General features: G+C 48.1%; 1 protein-coding gene across 4 annotated transcripts in view; it reads right to left on the reverse strand.

The window, feature by feature from the left end:
* Positions 1–19,185, reverse strand: part of GAS2L1 (growth arrest specific 2 like 1) — a 266,285-nt gene that overhangs the window by 75,850 nt on the left and 171,250 nt on the right. For all 4 annotated transcript variants that reach the window (XM_085634362.1, XM_085634360.1, XM_085634361.1 and 1 more), the window contains exon 5: positions 3,282–3,378. In XM_085634362.1, coding sequence (XP_085490488.1) covers positions 3,282–3,378 — 97 coding nt within the window. The remainder of the gene's footprint in view (positions 1–3,281; positions 3,379–19,185) is intronic.

A 19,185-nucleotide genomic window follows, 5' to 3' on the forward strand; every position in this document is an offset into this window, starting at 1 on the left:
AATCGCTGGAGAACACGATTAGCGCCAGGAGTGAGCGAGATAGACCATTGTGACCAGGCCTGATACCTGCAGGATCACGATTACTGTTGAGACGGTGTGACGACGCAGGGCTGCCAAGGGCATGATGGGGAAAACCCGACTCAAACAGGGTGGGGGGCAGGCGGCCCGGAACAAAGAGGCGAGCCCGTCGGCAGCGCAAGTAATGCAGCCAACCTCAACTGATTGCCTTCCGTAACAGCAAGTCGACAAGATCTTGCAAGCTATAACAGCCACGCGAGATACACTGTAGGCGGATATAGCACAAGTTACGCAGAGCTTGGGACTACTTAGAGCGGATCACAGTAAGTTGGCAGACAGAGTGAAAACGGCTGAAACTGTCCTAGAAGGCCTGGAACCGACTACCACGAAGTTAATGGCCCAAATGAAAGAAGTGCAGCATCGGGTGCATAGCCTGGAACAGAGAGCGGAAGATGCAGAAGGGAGGAATCGGCAAAGTAACATTTGCGTGGTAGGCTTGCCGGAAGGAATAGAGGGAAAGAGCATGCTGGACTATTTGGAAGCCTGGCTGAAAAATGTGGTAGCTCCGGAAGGCCTGACCCCCTTCTACACGCTAGAAAGAGCGCATAGAGTGCTGGCGCCGGGGCGCCCACCCAGACCGGTGATTGCTAAATTGCTGCATTATAAGGATAGAGACTGGCTATTGGCTCAGGCGCGCAAGAAGGGGCCGTACAAGGTGGACAATGCTTCTGTAACAATATTCCCGGACTACACATGGGAAGTACAGCGCAAAAGGGCATCATACCTGGCGGTCAAAAAGGCGCTGCAGGAAGAGGGACTGCAGTATGCCCTAATGTATCCGGCGAACTTAAAAATCCTGGTCGGCAACAAGTCCTACTTCCACAACAGTCCGGAGGATGCGTGGGACTGGCTGGAGCGTTATAAGGCTGGAGCCGAGCAACCAACTCAAGATGGAAGGATGATCCCGACACAACCAAAACTCAGACGAACTCCGAAGAATTGGAGCCGACGAACAAGTTCTCCAAGGCCGACGCTGCGACAAACTAAAGCCTGGGTACTCACAAACTCTCTCGGGGGCCAAATTTACAGTGTGGTTTGTGGCCGAGGGCCGCATTGGTGGGGGCGGGGCTAGAGCAAAAAAAAACTGTGACCATGACGTTGAACACAGGCCTCTGCAGCGGACGCCTTCATCCCCTGAGCCACCAGACCTGGCATACACATCTCTCTCTCTCTCTCCCTGTCTCTCTCCCTGCCTCTCTCTCTGTCTCCCTCTCTCTCTTTCCCTCCCTCTCCCTCTCTCTCTCTCTCCCTCTCTCTCTTTCCCTCCCTCTCTGTCTCCCTCTGTCTTCCTCTGTCTCACTCTGTCTGTCTGTCTCCCTCTCTCTCTGTCTCCCTCCCTTTGTCCCCCTCCCTCTTCCTCCCTATGCCCCCTCCCTCTGTCTCCCTCCCTCTGTCTCTGTCTGTCTGTCTCCGTCTGTCTCCCTACCTCTGTCCCCCTCTGTCTGTCTCCCTCCCTGTTTGTCTCCCTCTGTCTGTTGCCCTCTGTCTCCCTCTCTGTCTCCGACCCTCTGTCTCCCTCCCTCTGTCCCCCTCCCTGTCTCCCTCCCTCCCTCCCTCCCTCCCTCCCTCCCTCTGTCTGTCTCCCTCTGTCTGTCACCCTCTGTCTCCCTCTCTCTGTCTCCCTCCCTCTGTCTGTCTCCCTCCCTCTGTCGGTCTGTCTCCCTCCCTCTGTCTGTCTCCCTCCCTCTGTCTATCTCCCTCCCTCTGTCTCCCTGTCTCTCTCTCTCTCTCTATCGCGGTCTGTCTCTATCTCTATCTGCCTCCATCTGTCGCTGCCTCTATCTGTCGCTGTCTCTGTCCGTCTGTCCCTCTGTCCCTGTCTCAGTCTGTCTCTATCTCTTTCTCTGTCTCTGTCTCCATCTGTATCTGTCTCTGTGCCTCGGTTAGTGCACATGTACTGTCTACACGTCCCCGTCACCAGCCCAGAGCCCCTCCCACATCCCTCTCCCTGTGTAATGTAAAAGTTAGCTCGCTTTCTCTCTGAATTTGCTGCTTCACAGGGTTTGTGTCCCACCACTGGGCCTGGGGTCACATCTGTGGCTGGCTTTAATTCTGACTTTGACCACCCCCTCACGAGCTATCAGATCAAAGCCACCCTTTGGCGCCCTACTCTCACACCCTGCTGTCTTCTGTCACCCTCTGTCACCTCAAACCGCGTTTGTGGCAGCTTCCGGGTAACACACACAGCTGCACCGGAGTACTTCACAGGTCTTCAAAAGACCATTTACTTGTTAATGAGGCTTTGTTGCATTTCACCTCTTAGCGCCCCTGCATCTCCACTGACTGTCGCTGGAATCAGAGTCTCTCGAGTTCGCGCTGCTGCAACCAGCGTTGTTTGCTGACACTCTTTAAAAAAATAAATAAAAAATAAACACAGGTACGATGTCTGCAAGCTCCGCGGGCCACCAAGCAAGGCTTGCCGGGCCGCTGGGTACTAGGAGTACCCGTGTACTAAAGCCACTTTGCGATTCAGTAAGAATTTACTGAATTGCAAATTGCTTTTAGAAATGCATACCAAAGAGCAATTTGGAAGGGGCTTGTTTATGGTGTCTCTTCCAAATTGCAATTAGGAAAGCTACGTATCAATGATTTGTGACCGTAATTTCAGTTTCAACCCATTTATTGGTATCAAACTCCTAAAAGTAGGTGGTAACCCATTCACAACGGGGCAGGTGCTCCATTTGGACCCTGTCTCCTTTGTGAATTAAACAAAAACAGTTTGGGAGCGGGCAGTGGTCTAGGGGAACACTGCCAACTTAAACAAACTTTAAAAAATAAGTTATATCCATATATTTTAATGCAGCACCACAAAATGTGCTCCATTAAATACAAGTATTTAAAAAGCATCATAGACAAGGTCGTCTTGCTGACTCCAGCAGGCCAGTCGCCATGTGATGGCCACCAATCGGAGTAAGCTGCCACTTGTGACCCACCTCCTAATCCTTATTAATGCATAGGCCAGTTCGCAAAAAATGATTTAGCCGTTGCACAAATACTGGTCGCAAATTGTGACGAGTCTTTTGCAATCACATCTAAGTACATCTGGCCCAAAGGTAGAGAGACTGCTCCTCCAGAGTGAAGCTTAAATTCCTAGACGTTTTTTGAGGCACAGAGGCACTCTTGGGGTGGGGCAACATTTCCTGTCCTACTTAAAATGAACTGGGCCAGATACTGTCTCCGCCAAACCATGCCTGTTTACTTACAGAAGGAGGAACATCTGCAGGGATCGTGCTTGTCCAGATAGTGCTCCAGGGTGTCCCAGCCTCCACCCACTCGCACCATGACGTGGCTTCGCAGCACCTAAAAAGGTCAAATATAGAGTCATCACTGAGGCATCCTCACATTAGGGTAAACGCAACCTAACACTGGGCAATAACAACAGTGGTAAGGGCCATTATGGCATTCAAGTGGGTATCACGTCATGTGATTACATACATACTTCATGTGACTCATCGCATGGCACAGATAGCACTATTATCACTCATTGCACAGATTCTCAGATTACCCTCAAAGTCACAGCCCCTGCCATTATCACCAATGGTGAAGATTCTACCATTACCGCTCATGGGCAGACCCTTCGATTACCAGTAATGGCACGGACCCTGTACTACCACTTATTGAGTAGCTCCCAAAGTTAAGCCTTATGACACTGAAGTGCCACTACACACCTGCCCTGTCTTCATCACAACTGTTTTCTTGTAATGAAGGATACTTGTCCAGATAAAGTCACACTTTTTTTGAAAATTAAACAAATAAAAAAGCCACATCCATTTGCACCCGCAGGGGCTAAAAGTTACGTCTTGTGAACAAATTTGAAGCCAATTATTTTGCATCTCACTCCAAAGGTGGTCAGGCAGACCTTTTGGGATTCTGTCAAACAGATGGTGCTAGACTATTGTATGTAAGCTAATATAGCTCACAGTATGAAAACATCCATCTCTAGGCGCTTTGTTGATAAATTGTCTTTGTAGGCGAGAAGATAGATGATATTTAGGATGAGATGGCTGGAGCTGGTAAGCCTTGAGTTTACCCTGAAAGTCAGAAGGGAGGTTTCTCTCTTAGATGCAGGGAAGACTTTTCCACTTTGCGATCCTCGGCTTGACAGCTGCCACCCTCCAGGATGTGCATTACCTACTTTGGACAGTAGATTAGCAGTAGGTTCACGAGAACAGGTCTTTGAATTTATTTATACTACTCCATTTCGCTTACATGCTTTCGGGGATGCTGCTGGAATAGATGTGAGCAGACCCTGTGGTTCTGGCAAAGCACTGTCTGATATCTAGCCAAATTCTGGAAAGAGTTGTAACGAATCAACTACAAATAAACATTCAAAAACACCCTATGGATATTAAAAAGGGGTAGGGTCCATACTTTTCAGGATGTGTAGATCCAAGATGGAGTATTTTGTGCATTTAACGCAACTGCTGTGGAAAAAAAGACCTTTGTATCGTCTAAAACAATACTACCTGGAAATACTGTTGTTCTGAGATGAAATTAGTCTCCGTGAATTATTAGCATAAACTTTTACCCTCCAAATTCATTAACAGTGCAACAGCATATATAGCACTGATTTATTACATCTTGCCTGGGGATGCCTGGAGAGTTCAAATTACGTGGTTAAAAAACAAGCATTGGCATAGCCAATAGGTCTCGCCTTTGGGGCCTTATAAGTGTTTAGCTATTGGCTTTGTAAACGTTTTTAATATGTGTTGTAGAGCATTGTGAATGTTGTGCAGCATGTTTAAAAGTTATAAGTTATAATTTTGCAGCCATACAACTTGCACTACCTAGTAGGAGAAACCTAAAAAGAAAGTGCTTTGGACGTTAGATTGTCAATATGATGTCGTTTTCACATCCAGAGAGGTGTGAAAAATCATACAACTAGGTACGTGGCATGTTTAGGATTGGTAAATCCGAACACCCAGGCGTTATCTCCCTTACATCTCTTTCACCAGTAAGGCATGAAACTACTTGGAACCAACACCAAGAGATAAATGAAAGACACTGTATGCCCAAGACCCGATATTTGATCTAAATGCCATGAGCTCCAATTATACTTTTGATAAAACAGAACAAAAATATATTGAAAGCTCCATCACACCACATATCTACGCTCCGAAGGAAAGAAATTACTGAATCAACAGAAGGTTGTTAAGAGTAAAAAGACCGACCATCTCAACAGTCTTAGACTGGTTATGTTATCCAGGAGTGTCCCTGGAGCACTTCCAGTAGTGAAACTGCCGGTAACTTTAACCGGAAACAAAAACACTCAATGATATTTCCAGAATGACTCAAAACGTTCAGTGACCGCAGCAGTTATAAAGTTCGTTATTTCAATTGTTTTTTTGCTAGATTCTATACATTAAAGTATATTTGCAGGGATAGGCCATTAAACCTCTAAATGTAGCCACATGAGCAGGGTTCAAACACCACGCTGCAGTACTTGGCTCTGCGCGGTAGTCAGCAAGCTTTACCGAAGACGAATGGCGAGCTGGTCTTCGATGGGAAGCGTCGCAATCTCAAGCCCTGCAGAAGATGCCAGAGCCTGGAGGATGTGGGGCTGGTTTGCGATTTTTTCGGAGTATTGCATGGTGAGTGAGGTCACATTGCAGCAGTCAAGAAAGGGCAGCAAGACAGGAGCTGACAGCAGAATCTCACCTGCTAGGACCCGCTCCTTCAGCTAAAACAGAAAATAAGCTCCTAGCCAAGCTTCGCACAGCACCATACGTCACACGTTAAAGGTTCTTCACACTTACCCCTCGGCCGGACATCAGACTGAAGGCTAAAAGTTCCGGCAAGGTCGACAGGTCCAGTGCAGCCGTGGACACAGTGACGCAGATCAACAACACCCACACTCCGCATACCCAGCTGAATGAGTGCCGGTAGGGTTAGCTGAGCCCACACTAAGCGCCTAAGATCAGCGCCTACGTCCGAAGCTCCACATGGTCACCTCACTCCCCACGGCCTGAGGTTGCGCTGCTACAGTTGACTTCGTGACGCTCGCTACTGCCACCGCCCGGCTCCCAGTCCCGCCAGCTAGCTCAGCCAGGTAGGCACCAGCAGCTTTGACTGCATGTTATCTAGCTAAGTGATCGATCTGCAAAGAACGCAGTACTTCGTATTTACAGCAGTAACAATTTGCGGTTTTTAGGGACAGGCCAAGGAGTAAGCCAGGCCAGAGCTCTTCCTCATAAGGTAGAAACAAACCCCTGCTGTCCTACCCGAGCCACCGATACATTAAAAGCAACATGCCGAAGTATGTCATGAAGTGCCGTGTGAGGAGTCAACACCAAGCTGCGTTTATCAGAAACCATGTGGCAAATGTAAAGGGGGTTTAAAAGAAAACAATCTTCTCTGCATTTTACCGGCATTCAGGAAGTGGCATCACACTGAGAGTAGCACTGATAGAAGTTGGGCGTGGTCCCGGTTAGGAAATGTGTAGGTGGGTGTGGCGCGCAGGGCACAAGTCCTAAACAAGTGGGAGGGGTGGGGGGAGTACGGCCAAGAGGCCACACAGCGTTTCCCTTGCGGGCGCGAGCAAGGGCACCATCTGTTTGAAAGTTAATTACAAACGGAGGGTTTCAAAGCTCGCTCCCGCAAGGGAATCACCAAACGTGCACGCGTTGCCATTGAATGCAATGCAATGCATGCACGTTTTTAGCCTCAAAAGCGAATCGATTCTAAGAGGTCTCTTGCATGCGCTGCGTAGGCGAGACCTAAAAAGGCAATTAAAGACGTTTCAAGATTGACGAACGCTCTCTACTCAACTTTTCTTTTCTTAGTATTATTTTATATTGATTTTAACAACTTTGTACCATAGTCACTTTACATTTTTATGTTAGTCCCAGCATAAGTACAACCTATTATCACAATATACATTACTGTGCAGGGTGCCTTGAACGTTATCAAATAAAGACGATACTGGAGAGTAATAACCATGCAAAAAAAACACCCCACCAACCAACTGCCCTACAGGAAGCGCGCTACACCCAGTATGTCATGAGAAGATATGGTTGAGGAGCGAAGAACCATTTCAGACAGTTGGTACCCTTTCAAATGAAGGTGGTGGGGAGAGGGAGTCCTCTTGAAGCTCAAGTTCGCCATACTATGGGTTATGTGTATCCTGATAATAGCAGTCTTAGGCACATGTAGAAATAGATTGGAAGGTCGAATGTATAGTTCATGGTGGCTTGTCATCTGTTTTTGCCTCCACCTTCCTACATCAGCCCTCCCAGTGCAGCAGCAGCATGGAGTGGTCAGTGGGACCAGTGTGTTTAATGGTGGCATCTAGTTCTGCATACTTTTCCCTTTTGACATTGTTTAGCCATCTGTTGAGTGGAGGCGCCTGGTAAGACTACCAAGCCATTGCTTTATAAAGCTTTGAAAATATCAGGGCGAGGTCTAGGAACCTGTGCATGCTTTTTGTTGCCTGGTACGCTTGCAAGACCAAACAGAAAGTGTGCAGGATCCATAGTGATGTGTCTACCTACTATCTCTGTTGAATATGTAGCTACCTCAGTCCAATACCCCTGAATTTGTGGGCAAAGGCACACAATGTGGCAGACGTTTGCATCCATTTCCGCACACCATGGGCAACTGGTGGAGTTGCGCGGATACATACATTTAAGGCAGACAGGGGTTAAGTAAGCTTGGCGTAGGTAACTGAACTGGGTAAATTTAAGACAGGCATTGCACGAGATACCTTTGAACATTGATAGGCAGCCTTCCATCTGAAATTCTGCTAGCCTTTGTCACATGTCCTCCTCCCATTTTTTTAGTGTGACTAAGTTCAGCTTCTCTGTGCCTTGCACTGCTCTGTATAGGCACATTACCACTTTCCGTGCCCTGTACATGTAACAGTAGAATTTGGAGAACTTGTGATGTCTTTGGGGTGTTTTATTCCAAAGTACAGAGAGTTGGCATGTTAGGGCAGAGTAAACTACTGGGTGTGAGCCCTGACACAGATATTAGGTCTTCAAATGATTGAAGTAGCCAATCTGTAAACAAATCCCCTACGTATTGAGTTCGGTCTTTGTCCAGAGGTGGACATCGAGCAGGGCACGTAGGTGCCTGCAACCTGGCACTGCCCAAATAGGGAGGTCAGGTGCATACAGGATGCATCCTGCCGTTCTGCTCAAGCCTGTCTTCCAACACCACGTGGCCACCTGCACGAGAGCATTCCTGCTCGTAATGGGTACCACCTGGGTTCAGCCTAACAGCTATTCTAGTATCTGTCCCACTGAGGGAGGGGAGAACCAGTTCACCAACTCTTGGAGGCAATCACACCCAGCCACTGCACAGACCACTGTAATTAAGCCACAATATAGTAGTGGTAATAATTTGTGGCCCCTAGAACTCCCTCAGTCAGCGGGGTGTACAGCTTGGAGTTCCCCACCCTGTGCCTGCCTGAACCCCATATCAGGGCGATCAACAAGGATTTGAGTTCCTTAAAGTCCTACCCAGTTATTCAAAGATCGCAGAGCAAATAGAGAAGGCAAGGAAGTGCCACCATTTTCGTGATCACAATAGGTCCCATAGGGGATGGGGTAGACCACACCAGAAAGACAGCTAACGGGTCCACGCTCGTCCCAAGTTGCTGGTTATCACATCGCTGTCTAAGCGATAGACAGGGACTCCTAGGTATTTCAAAGTATCAAATTTCCAGGCCAATTGAGGCTTGAGCCGGGAGTCTATCGCTTTTGCGCTAGTTGTATAACTCTGAGCATTGGAGGGGGTGCAAAGTGGTTGTATTGTATTTTTATGTGCTTTTAATCGTTTTTAAATCGTGTTCTGTGATTTCGCTGTACTTCTGTAAAAATTACTAGTTAATCACTCACCAAGCGGTTACATTACTGCATCACTGAGCCTCTTGCATTTCCTTCAGTGGAAGGCTCTTCCCTCGCTCACGCTCCCCGGTACCTTCTCTATCCACCGACCGCCATCTTGGGGGTAGCGCAGGGAGCAGTCTAGTGTCTGCTTCCCTGACGCTACTAAAGTGGGGCATGGTGCGAACGCGCAGCGGACGCGCGCAGCGGGCGCGCCGGCGGCGCGCCGAAGGCGCGCCAAAGGCAAACCCGTCTGCGCCCGTCTGCGCCCGTCCGCGCCCTGACGGGACCCAGGGCCACCCCTCTTTCCTCTGGTTCTTTGACCCCTAAACTCACGTACTCACGTTCTGCTTTGTATAGCCTCCAAGTGCCTCTAGGGCCTCATTGCTCTCGTTTTTGCTGTAACGATGTCCCTCTGGTCTGCTCCGCCTGCACCCTAGCTCTCACATCTCTCCCCTCGGAGTGGTGCATCGCCTCTGCCTCCTTTCGGAAAGCTACTCCCTCTTCAGTAACATCACACTCCGATTCTGCTTCCGATCTTAGTTTTCTTAACTTAAATTGTAGATCCTTGCCCAAATACAAAAGGGACATATTTGATCTTCTTACATTATCTAGTCCGTCAGCTCTGTTTCTAACTGAGACCTGGCTTAATGATAGCTCCGGCCCTGATATCGCTACTGCTCTCCCCGAGGAATACACGTTTGTGGGACGCAACCGAACATCTGGGGTAGGTGGCGGCATCGCTATCATTTACAAGAGGTGTCATTCCTGTAAATGGGAAGATCTGGACATCCCCAATTGTGAAGCTGGCAGTTTTAAACTGTCACTATCCCCTAATTTCACTCTGTCTGGCGTCCTCGTGTATCGTCCACCTGGTGCAGCCGCCACTTGGGCAGCCTCCCTTCCTGAGCTTATTGCTCCCTTTCTGTTGGAAGCTACCAATTTCATGCTGTTAGGTGACCTTAATATCCATCTTAATGATACCCTATGTTCTATTAGCACACACCTGATACAGGACCTTGCGGCTATTAACTTAAGTCTGCTTAACACTGGCCCAACTCACAAAGGTGGCAATCTCCTTGATCCAATTTTCACTAATTTGGACATTGTAAATTGTTTACCCTCTAGGCCTATTATTTGGTCTGACCATTTTATTGTAGAGTTCTGTATTAAAATAGCAGGTGCTACTTGCCTTCCCAACAATACTCATCCTCCTAGAATCCGTAGGAATTGGCAAAAACTTAATTTGGATCACCTCAATAACTCCCTTCTGAAGACCATGCCGCAACTTCTTAACATCCCCTCAGATGATGTTATGACAATTAATACCTGGCTTACGTCTGCGCTCGACCTCTGCCTCCCAGCACGCAAATGTAAGCAAAATTTTTTGCACCCCCCTGCCCCCTGGTTTAACGACCAATTAAAAATGGAAAAGTCCCGCTGCAAAAGGCTGGAGCGTATCTGGAGATCTAATTACTCTCCTGCAGATAAAGAAAATTATAAAACTGCACTCCACAAATATCACGCTCTTTGCAAATCCTCTAGGGCCGATCATGTTAATAACACTATATTGAAAGCCCAGAACCGCCCCAAAGCTCTTTTTAAGGCAGTCCAGGAACTATCAGGCATGGCCTGTGCTCCTAAAGCCCCCTGTTTGGATAGCACTCAATGCAATTCCCTGGCCGACTTTTTTATGCAGAAAATTGATAACATCTACGCGGGCTTTGGAGACCCACGATCTGCCCCACCTTCATCCAGCCCATCCTTACAGAACTATGACCAACCTCTTCCTCTGGATGATCTGGTTCAGTCATCAATCCCCCTCCTAGATAAGTGGGACCCCATTTCTATGCCCGTTTTCCAGAATTTGTTGGCGGAGATCAAATCTGGTTCTCCCCTTGATCCCATGCCCCCACAGATCTTCTGTTCTCTAGCCTCTGCTTCACTTGATTGCATTTTGTCTCTTTTGAATGCTTCTCTTACTGAAGCTATTGTTCCTAACGTCTGGAAACATGCGATGGTCGCTCCACTTTTGAAAAAAGCTAATGCAGACCCTAATAATCCTACCAACTTCCGACCGATCTCTTTACTTCCGGGCCTCTCGAAGGTGTTAGAGAAGCACGTTAATCGTCAGCTAACTACCCATATCGAGTCGGTGAACGTTCTCCACTTCTCCCAATCTGGTTTTCGGACGGGCTTTTCCACTGAGTCCACCCTTCTGGGAGTTACGGAAACAATCAGACGTCAGGTGGATGGAGGAGAGACGGTGGCACTCATCCTCTTGGATTTGAGTGCCGCTTTTGACACCGTCTCTCATACCATCCTCCTTTCTGCCCTGAGGTCTGTTGGAATTTCTGGATCCGCACTTGCGTGGATCTCCAATTTTCTCTCTGACCGCACCTTTCAGGTTTTTTCTCCTTCCTCGGTGTCCTCGGTTCATAATATTCCGCACGGTGTCCCCCAGGGTTCTATTCTTAGTCCTCTGTTTTTCAATCTTTACATTAGACCTCTTGCTTTTCTTGCTGTACAGTCTGGACTATCTATTTTTTCTTATGCAGATGATACTCAAATCATCTTCTCTCTCTCTGCTAATCAACACTCCCCTTGTTCCTCTCTTAGTTCAGGGCTCACGAACATTGCCAATTGGATGACGACCAACAAATTAAAGCTGAATGGAGATAAAACGGAGCTGCTCCTGTTTGGGCCTGACTCCGCGCTATGGGGCCCTCAACATTGGCCTCAGCAAATGGGTCCTTTGCCAGTCCCGGCAACCACAGCTCGCAACCTCGGGGTCCTCTTTGATAACCAGCTATCCATGAGACAACATGTGATTAAAGTCGCAGCCACCTGTACTACTATTATCAGGTGGCTGAGGAAGATCACGTGGATGCTCCCTCAAGACACCCAGAAGCTTGTGATCCAGGCCTTAGTTACATCTCGGCTGGACTACGGTAATGTCTTACTTCTGGGTGCCTGCAAAGAGGTCTCCCGGAAACTCCAATTGGTACAAAACATGGCTGCCCGACTACTGTGCAATTTACCCAGATCTGCATCTGTTTCCTCTGCTCTGCGCAGCCTGCATTGGCTACGCATAGAATCTAGATCTAAATTTAAAGCTCTATGCTTTATGCATCGCATTAAAGCAGGTACATCTCCTCATTACCTATCCACTTTAGTTCACCAATACTGTCCCTCGCGTACTCTCAGATCTTCCTCTCAGTGCAGATTCGCTGTTCCTCGTTTTAAACGCACCAGAATTGGTGGGCGCTCTTTCTCGTATCTGGCGCCCTCACTCTGGAATTCGCTTCCTATTCCTTTGCGTTCTGAAATGTGCTATCTGAAGTTCCGCAAAGGAGTGAAAACTTGGTTGTTCTCCTTATAATTCCCTCTTTGTATCCTTGCCTGCTCTTCATTGCTATGCTCCAGCGCCGGGAAACCTACAGGTAGCTGTGCCCTTAATAAATCTATATATAATAATAATAATAATAATGGTAACACTGTTCGTTGTGCATCAGTCATTGGAGTGAGGGGGGAGATATAGGACGTTTCATTTGATCTTGATATGCTACCAAATGAATCTACATGGGCACACATGTTAGTTACATTGTCCACATTCTCTTGGAGGTACATCAAGGCACCATTGGTGTATAAATGCCATCTCCCATCCATATGGATCTCCCAGTTGGGTGCCCTTCAACGCAGTGCACTTGCCAGGGGCTCCATGGCTAAAGCAAATATGATAGAGGATAGCGGGCTGCCGTAGAGGGTTGCCCCTCCTATCTGTATGGGGTCAGAAATCACTTTTCCAGTTTTTAATTTTGTTGGGAGGGTGTAAAGCAGCCTAACCCAGGAGAGGAGCCCGCTACCAATGTGCAACTTGCAAAGCACCATCATCAGGTATGGCCACCCCAACATGACAAATGCTTTCTCGATATCAAGAGAGGCCACCCATTGGTTAATCCCTGAGGAGCAAGCCCACTTCATAACCAGAAACAAGCAGCAAAGATTTAGGAAACTGCTTCTGCCCTGAATAAAGCCATTCTGGTCTACTTCCACCAATGCCTAGGCTATGGGCACCAATCGGCTTCTCAAGATTTTCCCCAGTATTTTGAAATCTAGATTCATGAGTAATAATGGGCGGTAAGAGCCCACTAACATTGGGTCCCTGACTGGTTTTGGGAGAACAATCAGTATTGCCTTCCTCACGGAGGTCGGGAACCTTCCATTGGTTTCTGCCGTTTTGTACACTTGCAACAGTCTTGGGACTAATTGTTGCATATAAGAGGTGTAGAGTTCCAGCAGTAACCCGTACATATCTGGAGTGTTATCTCTTGGCATTTGTTTAATAGCTGCGAGTATCTCCTACAGCACCAAAGGGGCGTCTAACTCGACCTGCTGTAAGCGGGGACACTTTCGGTAGGTGCAGTGCAGCCAAGTATCCCTCAATGTCCTAGTCGTCTGCCTCCAGTGAAGAGTCGCAAAGCCCAGTGTAATACTCTGTAAATGTCTCATTAATCTCTGCCTCGTATTTACTATCCTACTCTCTGGTGTGACCTTAATGCTGCTATTGGAGTCATGGGAGTCTCGGATCATAGGAACCAGTCGAGCAGTCAACCGCTTTGTCACCCTCCAAGTGTTGGCGAGCCACATATTCCCTATAGTCTAATGTACACAGTCAAGCCAGGGCTGCCTTATAATCCTGCTATCTTTGTACAAGTCAGGGCAATGCTTCGGGGTCACTCACCACCGTAATGGGTAGTTTACGTACATCTGTTTCTAAAGCCATAAGCTGTTGCCAGAGCACCAATTTATTACCATATATTGACTTAATACAGAACGCCCCTTCAAAATGACCTTGAAAGCATCCCATTCTGTTTGGACGCCCAAAGCTGTACCTGTGTTATTCAAGAAATATTGGTCCACTGTTTACCCCATAGTAGCTCTAAAAGCAGCATCCTCGAGTGCCTCTGTAGGAAGGCACCACTTTGAGAGGGCCAAATGGGTGACTCCCTGAAGGAGGGTTGTGATCAGACAGTGTGTGCCCCAAGTATTCAGCAGTCCCGACCCTACTGACCAGTTCAGGGCTACAATAGAGAAGGTCAATGCGCATGAGTATGTTGTGCATATTCCCATGCCTCCGGGTATAATAAGTGCCAAACATCCATCACCTGCATTTGTGACGCCCATTGTTGCAATGCTTTCGTCATCAATATGCATGCGGTGCCTGACATGTGGGGGGGGGGGGTGGATATGTCTAGGTCTGTGTTAGGAACTGTGTTAAAATCCCCACCTGACATATATGGGTCTGAGCGTCCATGAGAATGGAGAGTCAGAGGAAGTCTATAAATGTGGCTTGATTCCAGTTAGGAGCATAGAGGACAATCAGTGAGTTTTGCTACTTCTTCCCTAGTGAGGTGGGTGTCTTGCACGCAGGCAATGTGTATTTGGTAGCGTTTTAGGTATGACTGAACCATATGCCGTTTGATATAATAAGCCACTCCCCAGATATTCCAAGAATATTATAACAGGGTCTTGCAGGAGGTGCAGAGTCTCCCAAGTGTTGACTTGTGTGTGGGGTGTATCAATGCCTTCCCTACCATCGGCAACCTTGCTCTTGCCTAATATCTTGCATGTGCGGAAGCTAATACCAACATTGTAGGAGTATAATAATAATGTTTGCAACAAACAAATGAACCCCAACATAACTCCTGTACCCAAGTTGACACACCAACTGGTGCTCACCCATTTGCACTGTGTTGCTTCAGTCCATGATTCCCCAAAACTTAAGGGAAATGGAGGGGTCATGGTCTTGTGGGGTTCTCCCCAGCTGGATAGGCAATTGCCCTCCCACCACCTAGTTACCTGTGGGGCATAGTTCAGCTTTAAGTGTCCAGCCATGGGCTCAGGAGTTCACCCTTCTCTCTCCGTCTTGGGGAGAGACGGAGTGGGTATCATATAGTCTGAAGTACCCTGTCCAATGTCATCAGGGTCAACTCTGGTCCTCCATGGAGAATCAAGTCTGCCAAGGCCATATTTGTGTCCCTGTAATCAGAGTGGTGTTCTGGTGAAAACCCTGCACCTAGCCACCCCGCGGACAAAGGCGGAATGCCAGTTCGCTGTTCTACCTATGCCATTGCCTGCTCCCTTTTCACCTGTTCCCTAGGTGAGGTATTTTTGGGTCACCTCCTATGGGGACAACCAGCTTGCTCAGTCATCCAGTTGTCATAGTCACCTCTCCTGTCCTCCGGCTGGGGAGAGGATGTGGCCTAACGGCTAAGGCAGTCGAGCTAAAATTTGGGGAACCGGGTTCGAGTCTCATCAACGCCACTCCACATCCTGTGATTCTGGTTAAATCACTTAATCTCCCCGTGCCTAAAGAAAAATAAATGCGCCCTTATGTAACGCAACTGGTGCTCATGTAAAGCGCTCTGATACCTATAGGTCAAGTTCGTGCTATATAAAACTTTGAAAAAGAAGAACTTGATGATGTCCTGGTACATAGTCTTCAGCTTGGCGGGGAATAGCAGTGCATAACAAATGTTCTGTTCCCTAAGACGTTGATTCACTCTATAGAAGGACTCCCTCCTCTTTTGGACCTCAGACCTGTAATCCGGGTAAATGGTCCCCATGACGTTTTCCACTTGTCAGGTTCCCTTTGCTGGGGTCACCTGTATGATATGGTCTCTGTCATGGTAATTGAACACGCAAGCCACCACTGGTCTAGGGGATGCTCCTGGGGAGGATGGCTGGCCGGCACCGTGTGCCCATTCAACTGAGAAGAAAGTGGACTGCTTATCCCTAAGAACATTTCGAACCAACCAGTCCTCCAAAAATAGCACTATGCTGAGCCCTTCAGCTAGTTCGGGTAGACGAACTATATGGAAGTTACTTTGGTGTGAACGGCTTTCGGCATTATCTATTTTCATTCTAAGGTGGTGTACCTCCTCTTGGACGGCCTTGATGTGGGATTATTAGTCTTTTACTGTGGGATTATTAGTCTTTTACTGTGGGATGGAGGGCAGCCATAATGAATTCATTCTCATCTTCATTCTTATCCTCCCTCTTTTTATGGTCAGCACATATGAGGCCTACTTTTAATGGGAGAACTTCCAGTTTGGGCCTAGGGGGGGGATTTAATGTCTAGGATAGCTGCAAGTATTTTGCTGAACTTTCCTGTGTGGTCCCGCAATGACTCCTCTACCGCTGTGGAGTTGTTGGCTTTTGGTACTAATGGTTGCTTTGGTGTGTCTTCCAACTCCATTCTTGTGGGGTGTTTGCCCCCTTTGGCTTTCCTCATGGTATATCTCACCAGTTCACCCACAAAAGACTAGTGTTGCCAGTGAGGGCAAGGGTGGGGTGCAGCATGCTGCAGCCAGGCCCCTCTAGGCTGTGGTCCGCTCCATGCTAGCATCCTTATCGGACTCTTGTTACTGCACAGCTTTGGGCTGCACTAGATGATGCCATAGCAGTGTTAAATGAAATACAGGCCAGGAGAATTGCTATTCCTGCCTGAGTTCTGCCTAGAAGTAGGCCTTGTGGTCTAGAGGCCTGATTTCTGACCTTTAGACTGGGGTGCTGCCAGTCTACCTCCTTGTATGTCCTGGTTAGGATGGCGGTATTTAATCCGTAGTGCAGGGGGGGGGGGCCCTTGGGCTGCAGCACTGAGGGGTGGCCGAGGGTTATACGATCGCTTTATTAGGTCACCAAAGGCTGTGGTGTCCGTAGGCGGGCAAGCATCAAAACCAGACTTCTCTGTGGCTCCCCACCTCCCACAGGCACTTATGTAGGGTTCTCTGGCGGGGTGAGGAGAAGTGTCATGCAGCAGTTCGCAGGCAACAGGTCACGTTAGGCCGCGCCCTTCTGAGAGTCATGCACTTCTGCTACTTCAGGGAAGTGCTGGGTGCCGGCGGTAATGCAGTTTGTCTCTATGTTACCCTGGTGGTGGTTAGAGGCACGGCGAGCTGCTCTGCATTGGAGCCGTGTCTCATGGATCCAGCACCTACTCCAAGGTGTGGAAGGGGGGCCTCGAGCCTTCAGTATAGGAAGAATGGTCAGGGGCCACTATGCCAGCCCCGCGAGTCCCCAATATCCTTTAATGATCTGGCGTAATCACAGCCTTCTTCATGGTCTTTGGTCCTCCTGGCACATGAGCACAAGTTGTGACAGAAAGAAGAGTGTGCTGGTACAGAGGTGCAGGGGCTGCAGGCAACGCTGGGACACCCTCGCTCCGGCTGTCCGTTATGGTGCTCGGTCTTAGGGGACTATCGGGAGCCAGCGGCGGGGTGTCGGTGCGTGTCCCATTGTTGCCCTATAGTAGTGGGGGCTTAGGAGCCGTGCTGGATGCTTTGTGCTGGGGTGGTTTATCAGAGCTCAAATTTGAGCAACAGTCCCAGCCGCCATGTTGGCCACACCCCTACGCAAAAGAAACAATTGTTGGACGGAATGCTGGACAATGTAAACATTCACCCCCAGTCACAAGGATCTGGGTTAAATCCATCATTATTTTGCTCACCACACCACCACAGTTTGGACCCAGCCATATGCAAATGAGTCTTGACCCTGTTCCTTGTGGGAACAGTCCAGCCCGAACTGCCAAGCCAGGTCCTGTCTGGACCGGAAACAAGCATCCTGAGACCGGTTTCAGGGCATCACCCTTCATCAGCCAGGCTAGCTTGAATCCAGTGGTATAGTGAGCACGGGACCAACGTCTGGGCATACCCTTCCCACTCACGGAGACATATGGAAAAGAAACAATTGATGGACGGAATGCTGGACAATGCAAACATTCATCCCAGTCACAAGGATCTGGATTAAAGCCTTCATTCTTTTGCTCACCACACCACTCCAGTCCAGTCTGGACCCAGCCATATGCAAATCAGTCTTGACCCTGTTCATTGTGGGAACAGTTCAGCCCGAACTGCCAAGGCAGGTCCTTTGTGGACTGGAAACAAGCATCCGGGGACCAGTTTCAGGGCATCACCCTTCATCAGCCAGGCTAGCTTGAATCCAGTGGTGTAGTGAGCACGGGACTGTTCCTACAAGGAAGTGAGGTCTTTCATGTCAATATTTGTGTACGATTCTTTTCAGTTTATCGCATTGTATAATGAATTCCATCTCTAACTATGTGACTTGCACAGCATTGTTTGTATTACTTTCAATAAAACTTAAATAAAGTGTTAAAAAAGCCACTGATAAACAACCTCACCTCCAGTCTGGGTTCTGACCCACAATAGAAGTGCAACTCTCCGGTGCTGCCACCACTGACTCTGAGCTCCTCTTGGGCATGCCCTGATCATCAGAATGCAGCGACTCCCGCTGCTCGGAAATATGCACTGATGATCCCTCTGATATTCAACAATCTCGTCATGATTCTGCAATCTCGAGCCAGCTGTGGGATTTGACCCTCGTCAGCCTCATTACTACACCGGGCCAGCACTCACTGAACAGGCATTTCCTTCCTCAGGCATATATCATAAGTTCTGATGATGAACCCCATGTTTCAATGAGAGATCGAAACGTCGTCGACCATAAAGCACCATTACTATTTCTAATGATTTAATGAAAGACAAGAATAGCATGGGCTCTATATGACATCATGTGGTGCTAATGAAATAGTTTGCTCAGCATCCTGTAAATGTTTGAGTATGTGTGTGTATTAATTGTTCAGTTTTCCCTTTTGTAGGAAGGTGGATATCTGACTATGGTTCCCCCCAACTTTTTGCCTAGTGTCTAGCTGGTTTTTCGACTTAGTTGGCCTGAGATCCTGCCATTCAGGGTCTCAGGCTGTCTGCTCTCTCTTTAAAATGGACTCCATGTACCCTAGGTACATAACCAATTGGTAAGGATCACCTTATTGGACCCTGTACAGTGTACCCTAGGTACCCAGGGCATAGGTGTACCCTAGGCCTCCCAGGGGTTGCAGCATGTATTATGCCACCCCTGGTCTGGCCTTCCAATCAGACACAACTGGCTGATCACTCAGCTGGGGCAAGGTCGTGTAATCACCCCTTGCTTAGATATAGTATATCTATATCTACCTTATATATAGACACATGTGTACCTATCAGCCACTCCTATGGCAGGCCTTAACAATCCTGGAGGCAGAGTACTTGGTAACATGTGAGATGGTGCTCTAGCATGAGCTGAGCCTGTCTGCAGCTTTCGGAACCATGTCCTTATAGCTGTTCTATGATATAGCCTACCATATACTCTTAAAGTGCCTTATAATCTTAAACGGTTATGGTAACTATGGTTTGGCTTTATCAAAACATGTCGTGTAAGG

This window comes from Triturus cristatus, chromosome 11 (assembly GCF_964204655.1).
Source record: "Triturus cristatus chromosome 11, aTriCri1.1, whole genome shotgun sequence".
Taxonomy (NCBI): Eukaryota; Metazoa; Chordata; class Amphibia; order Caudata; family Salamandridae; genus Triturus; species Triturus cristatus.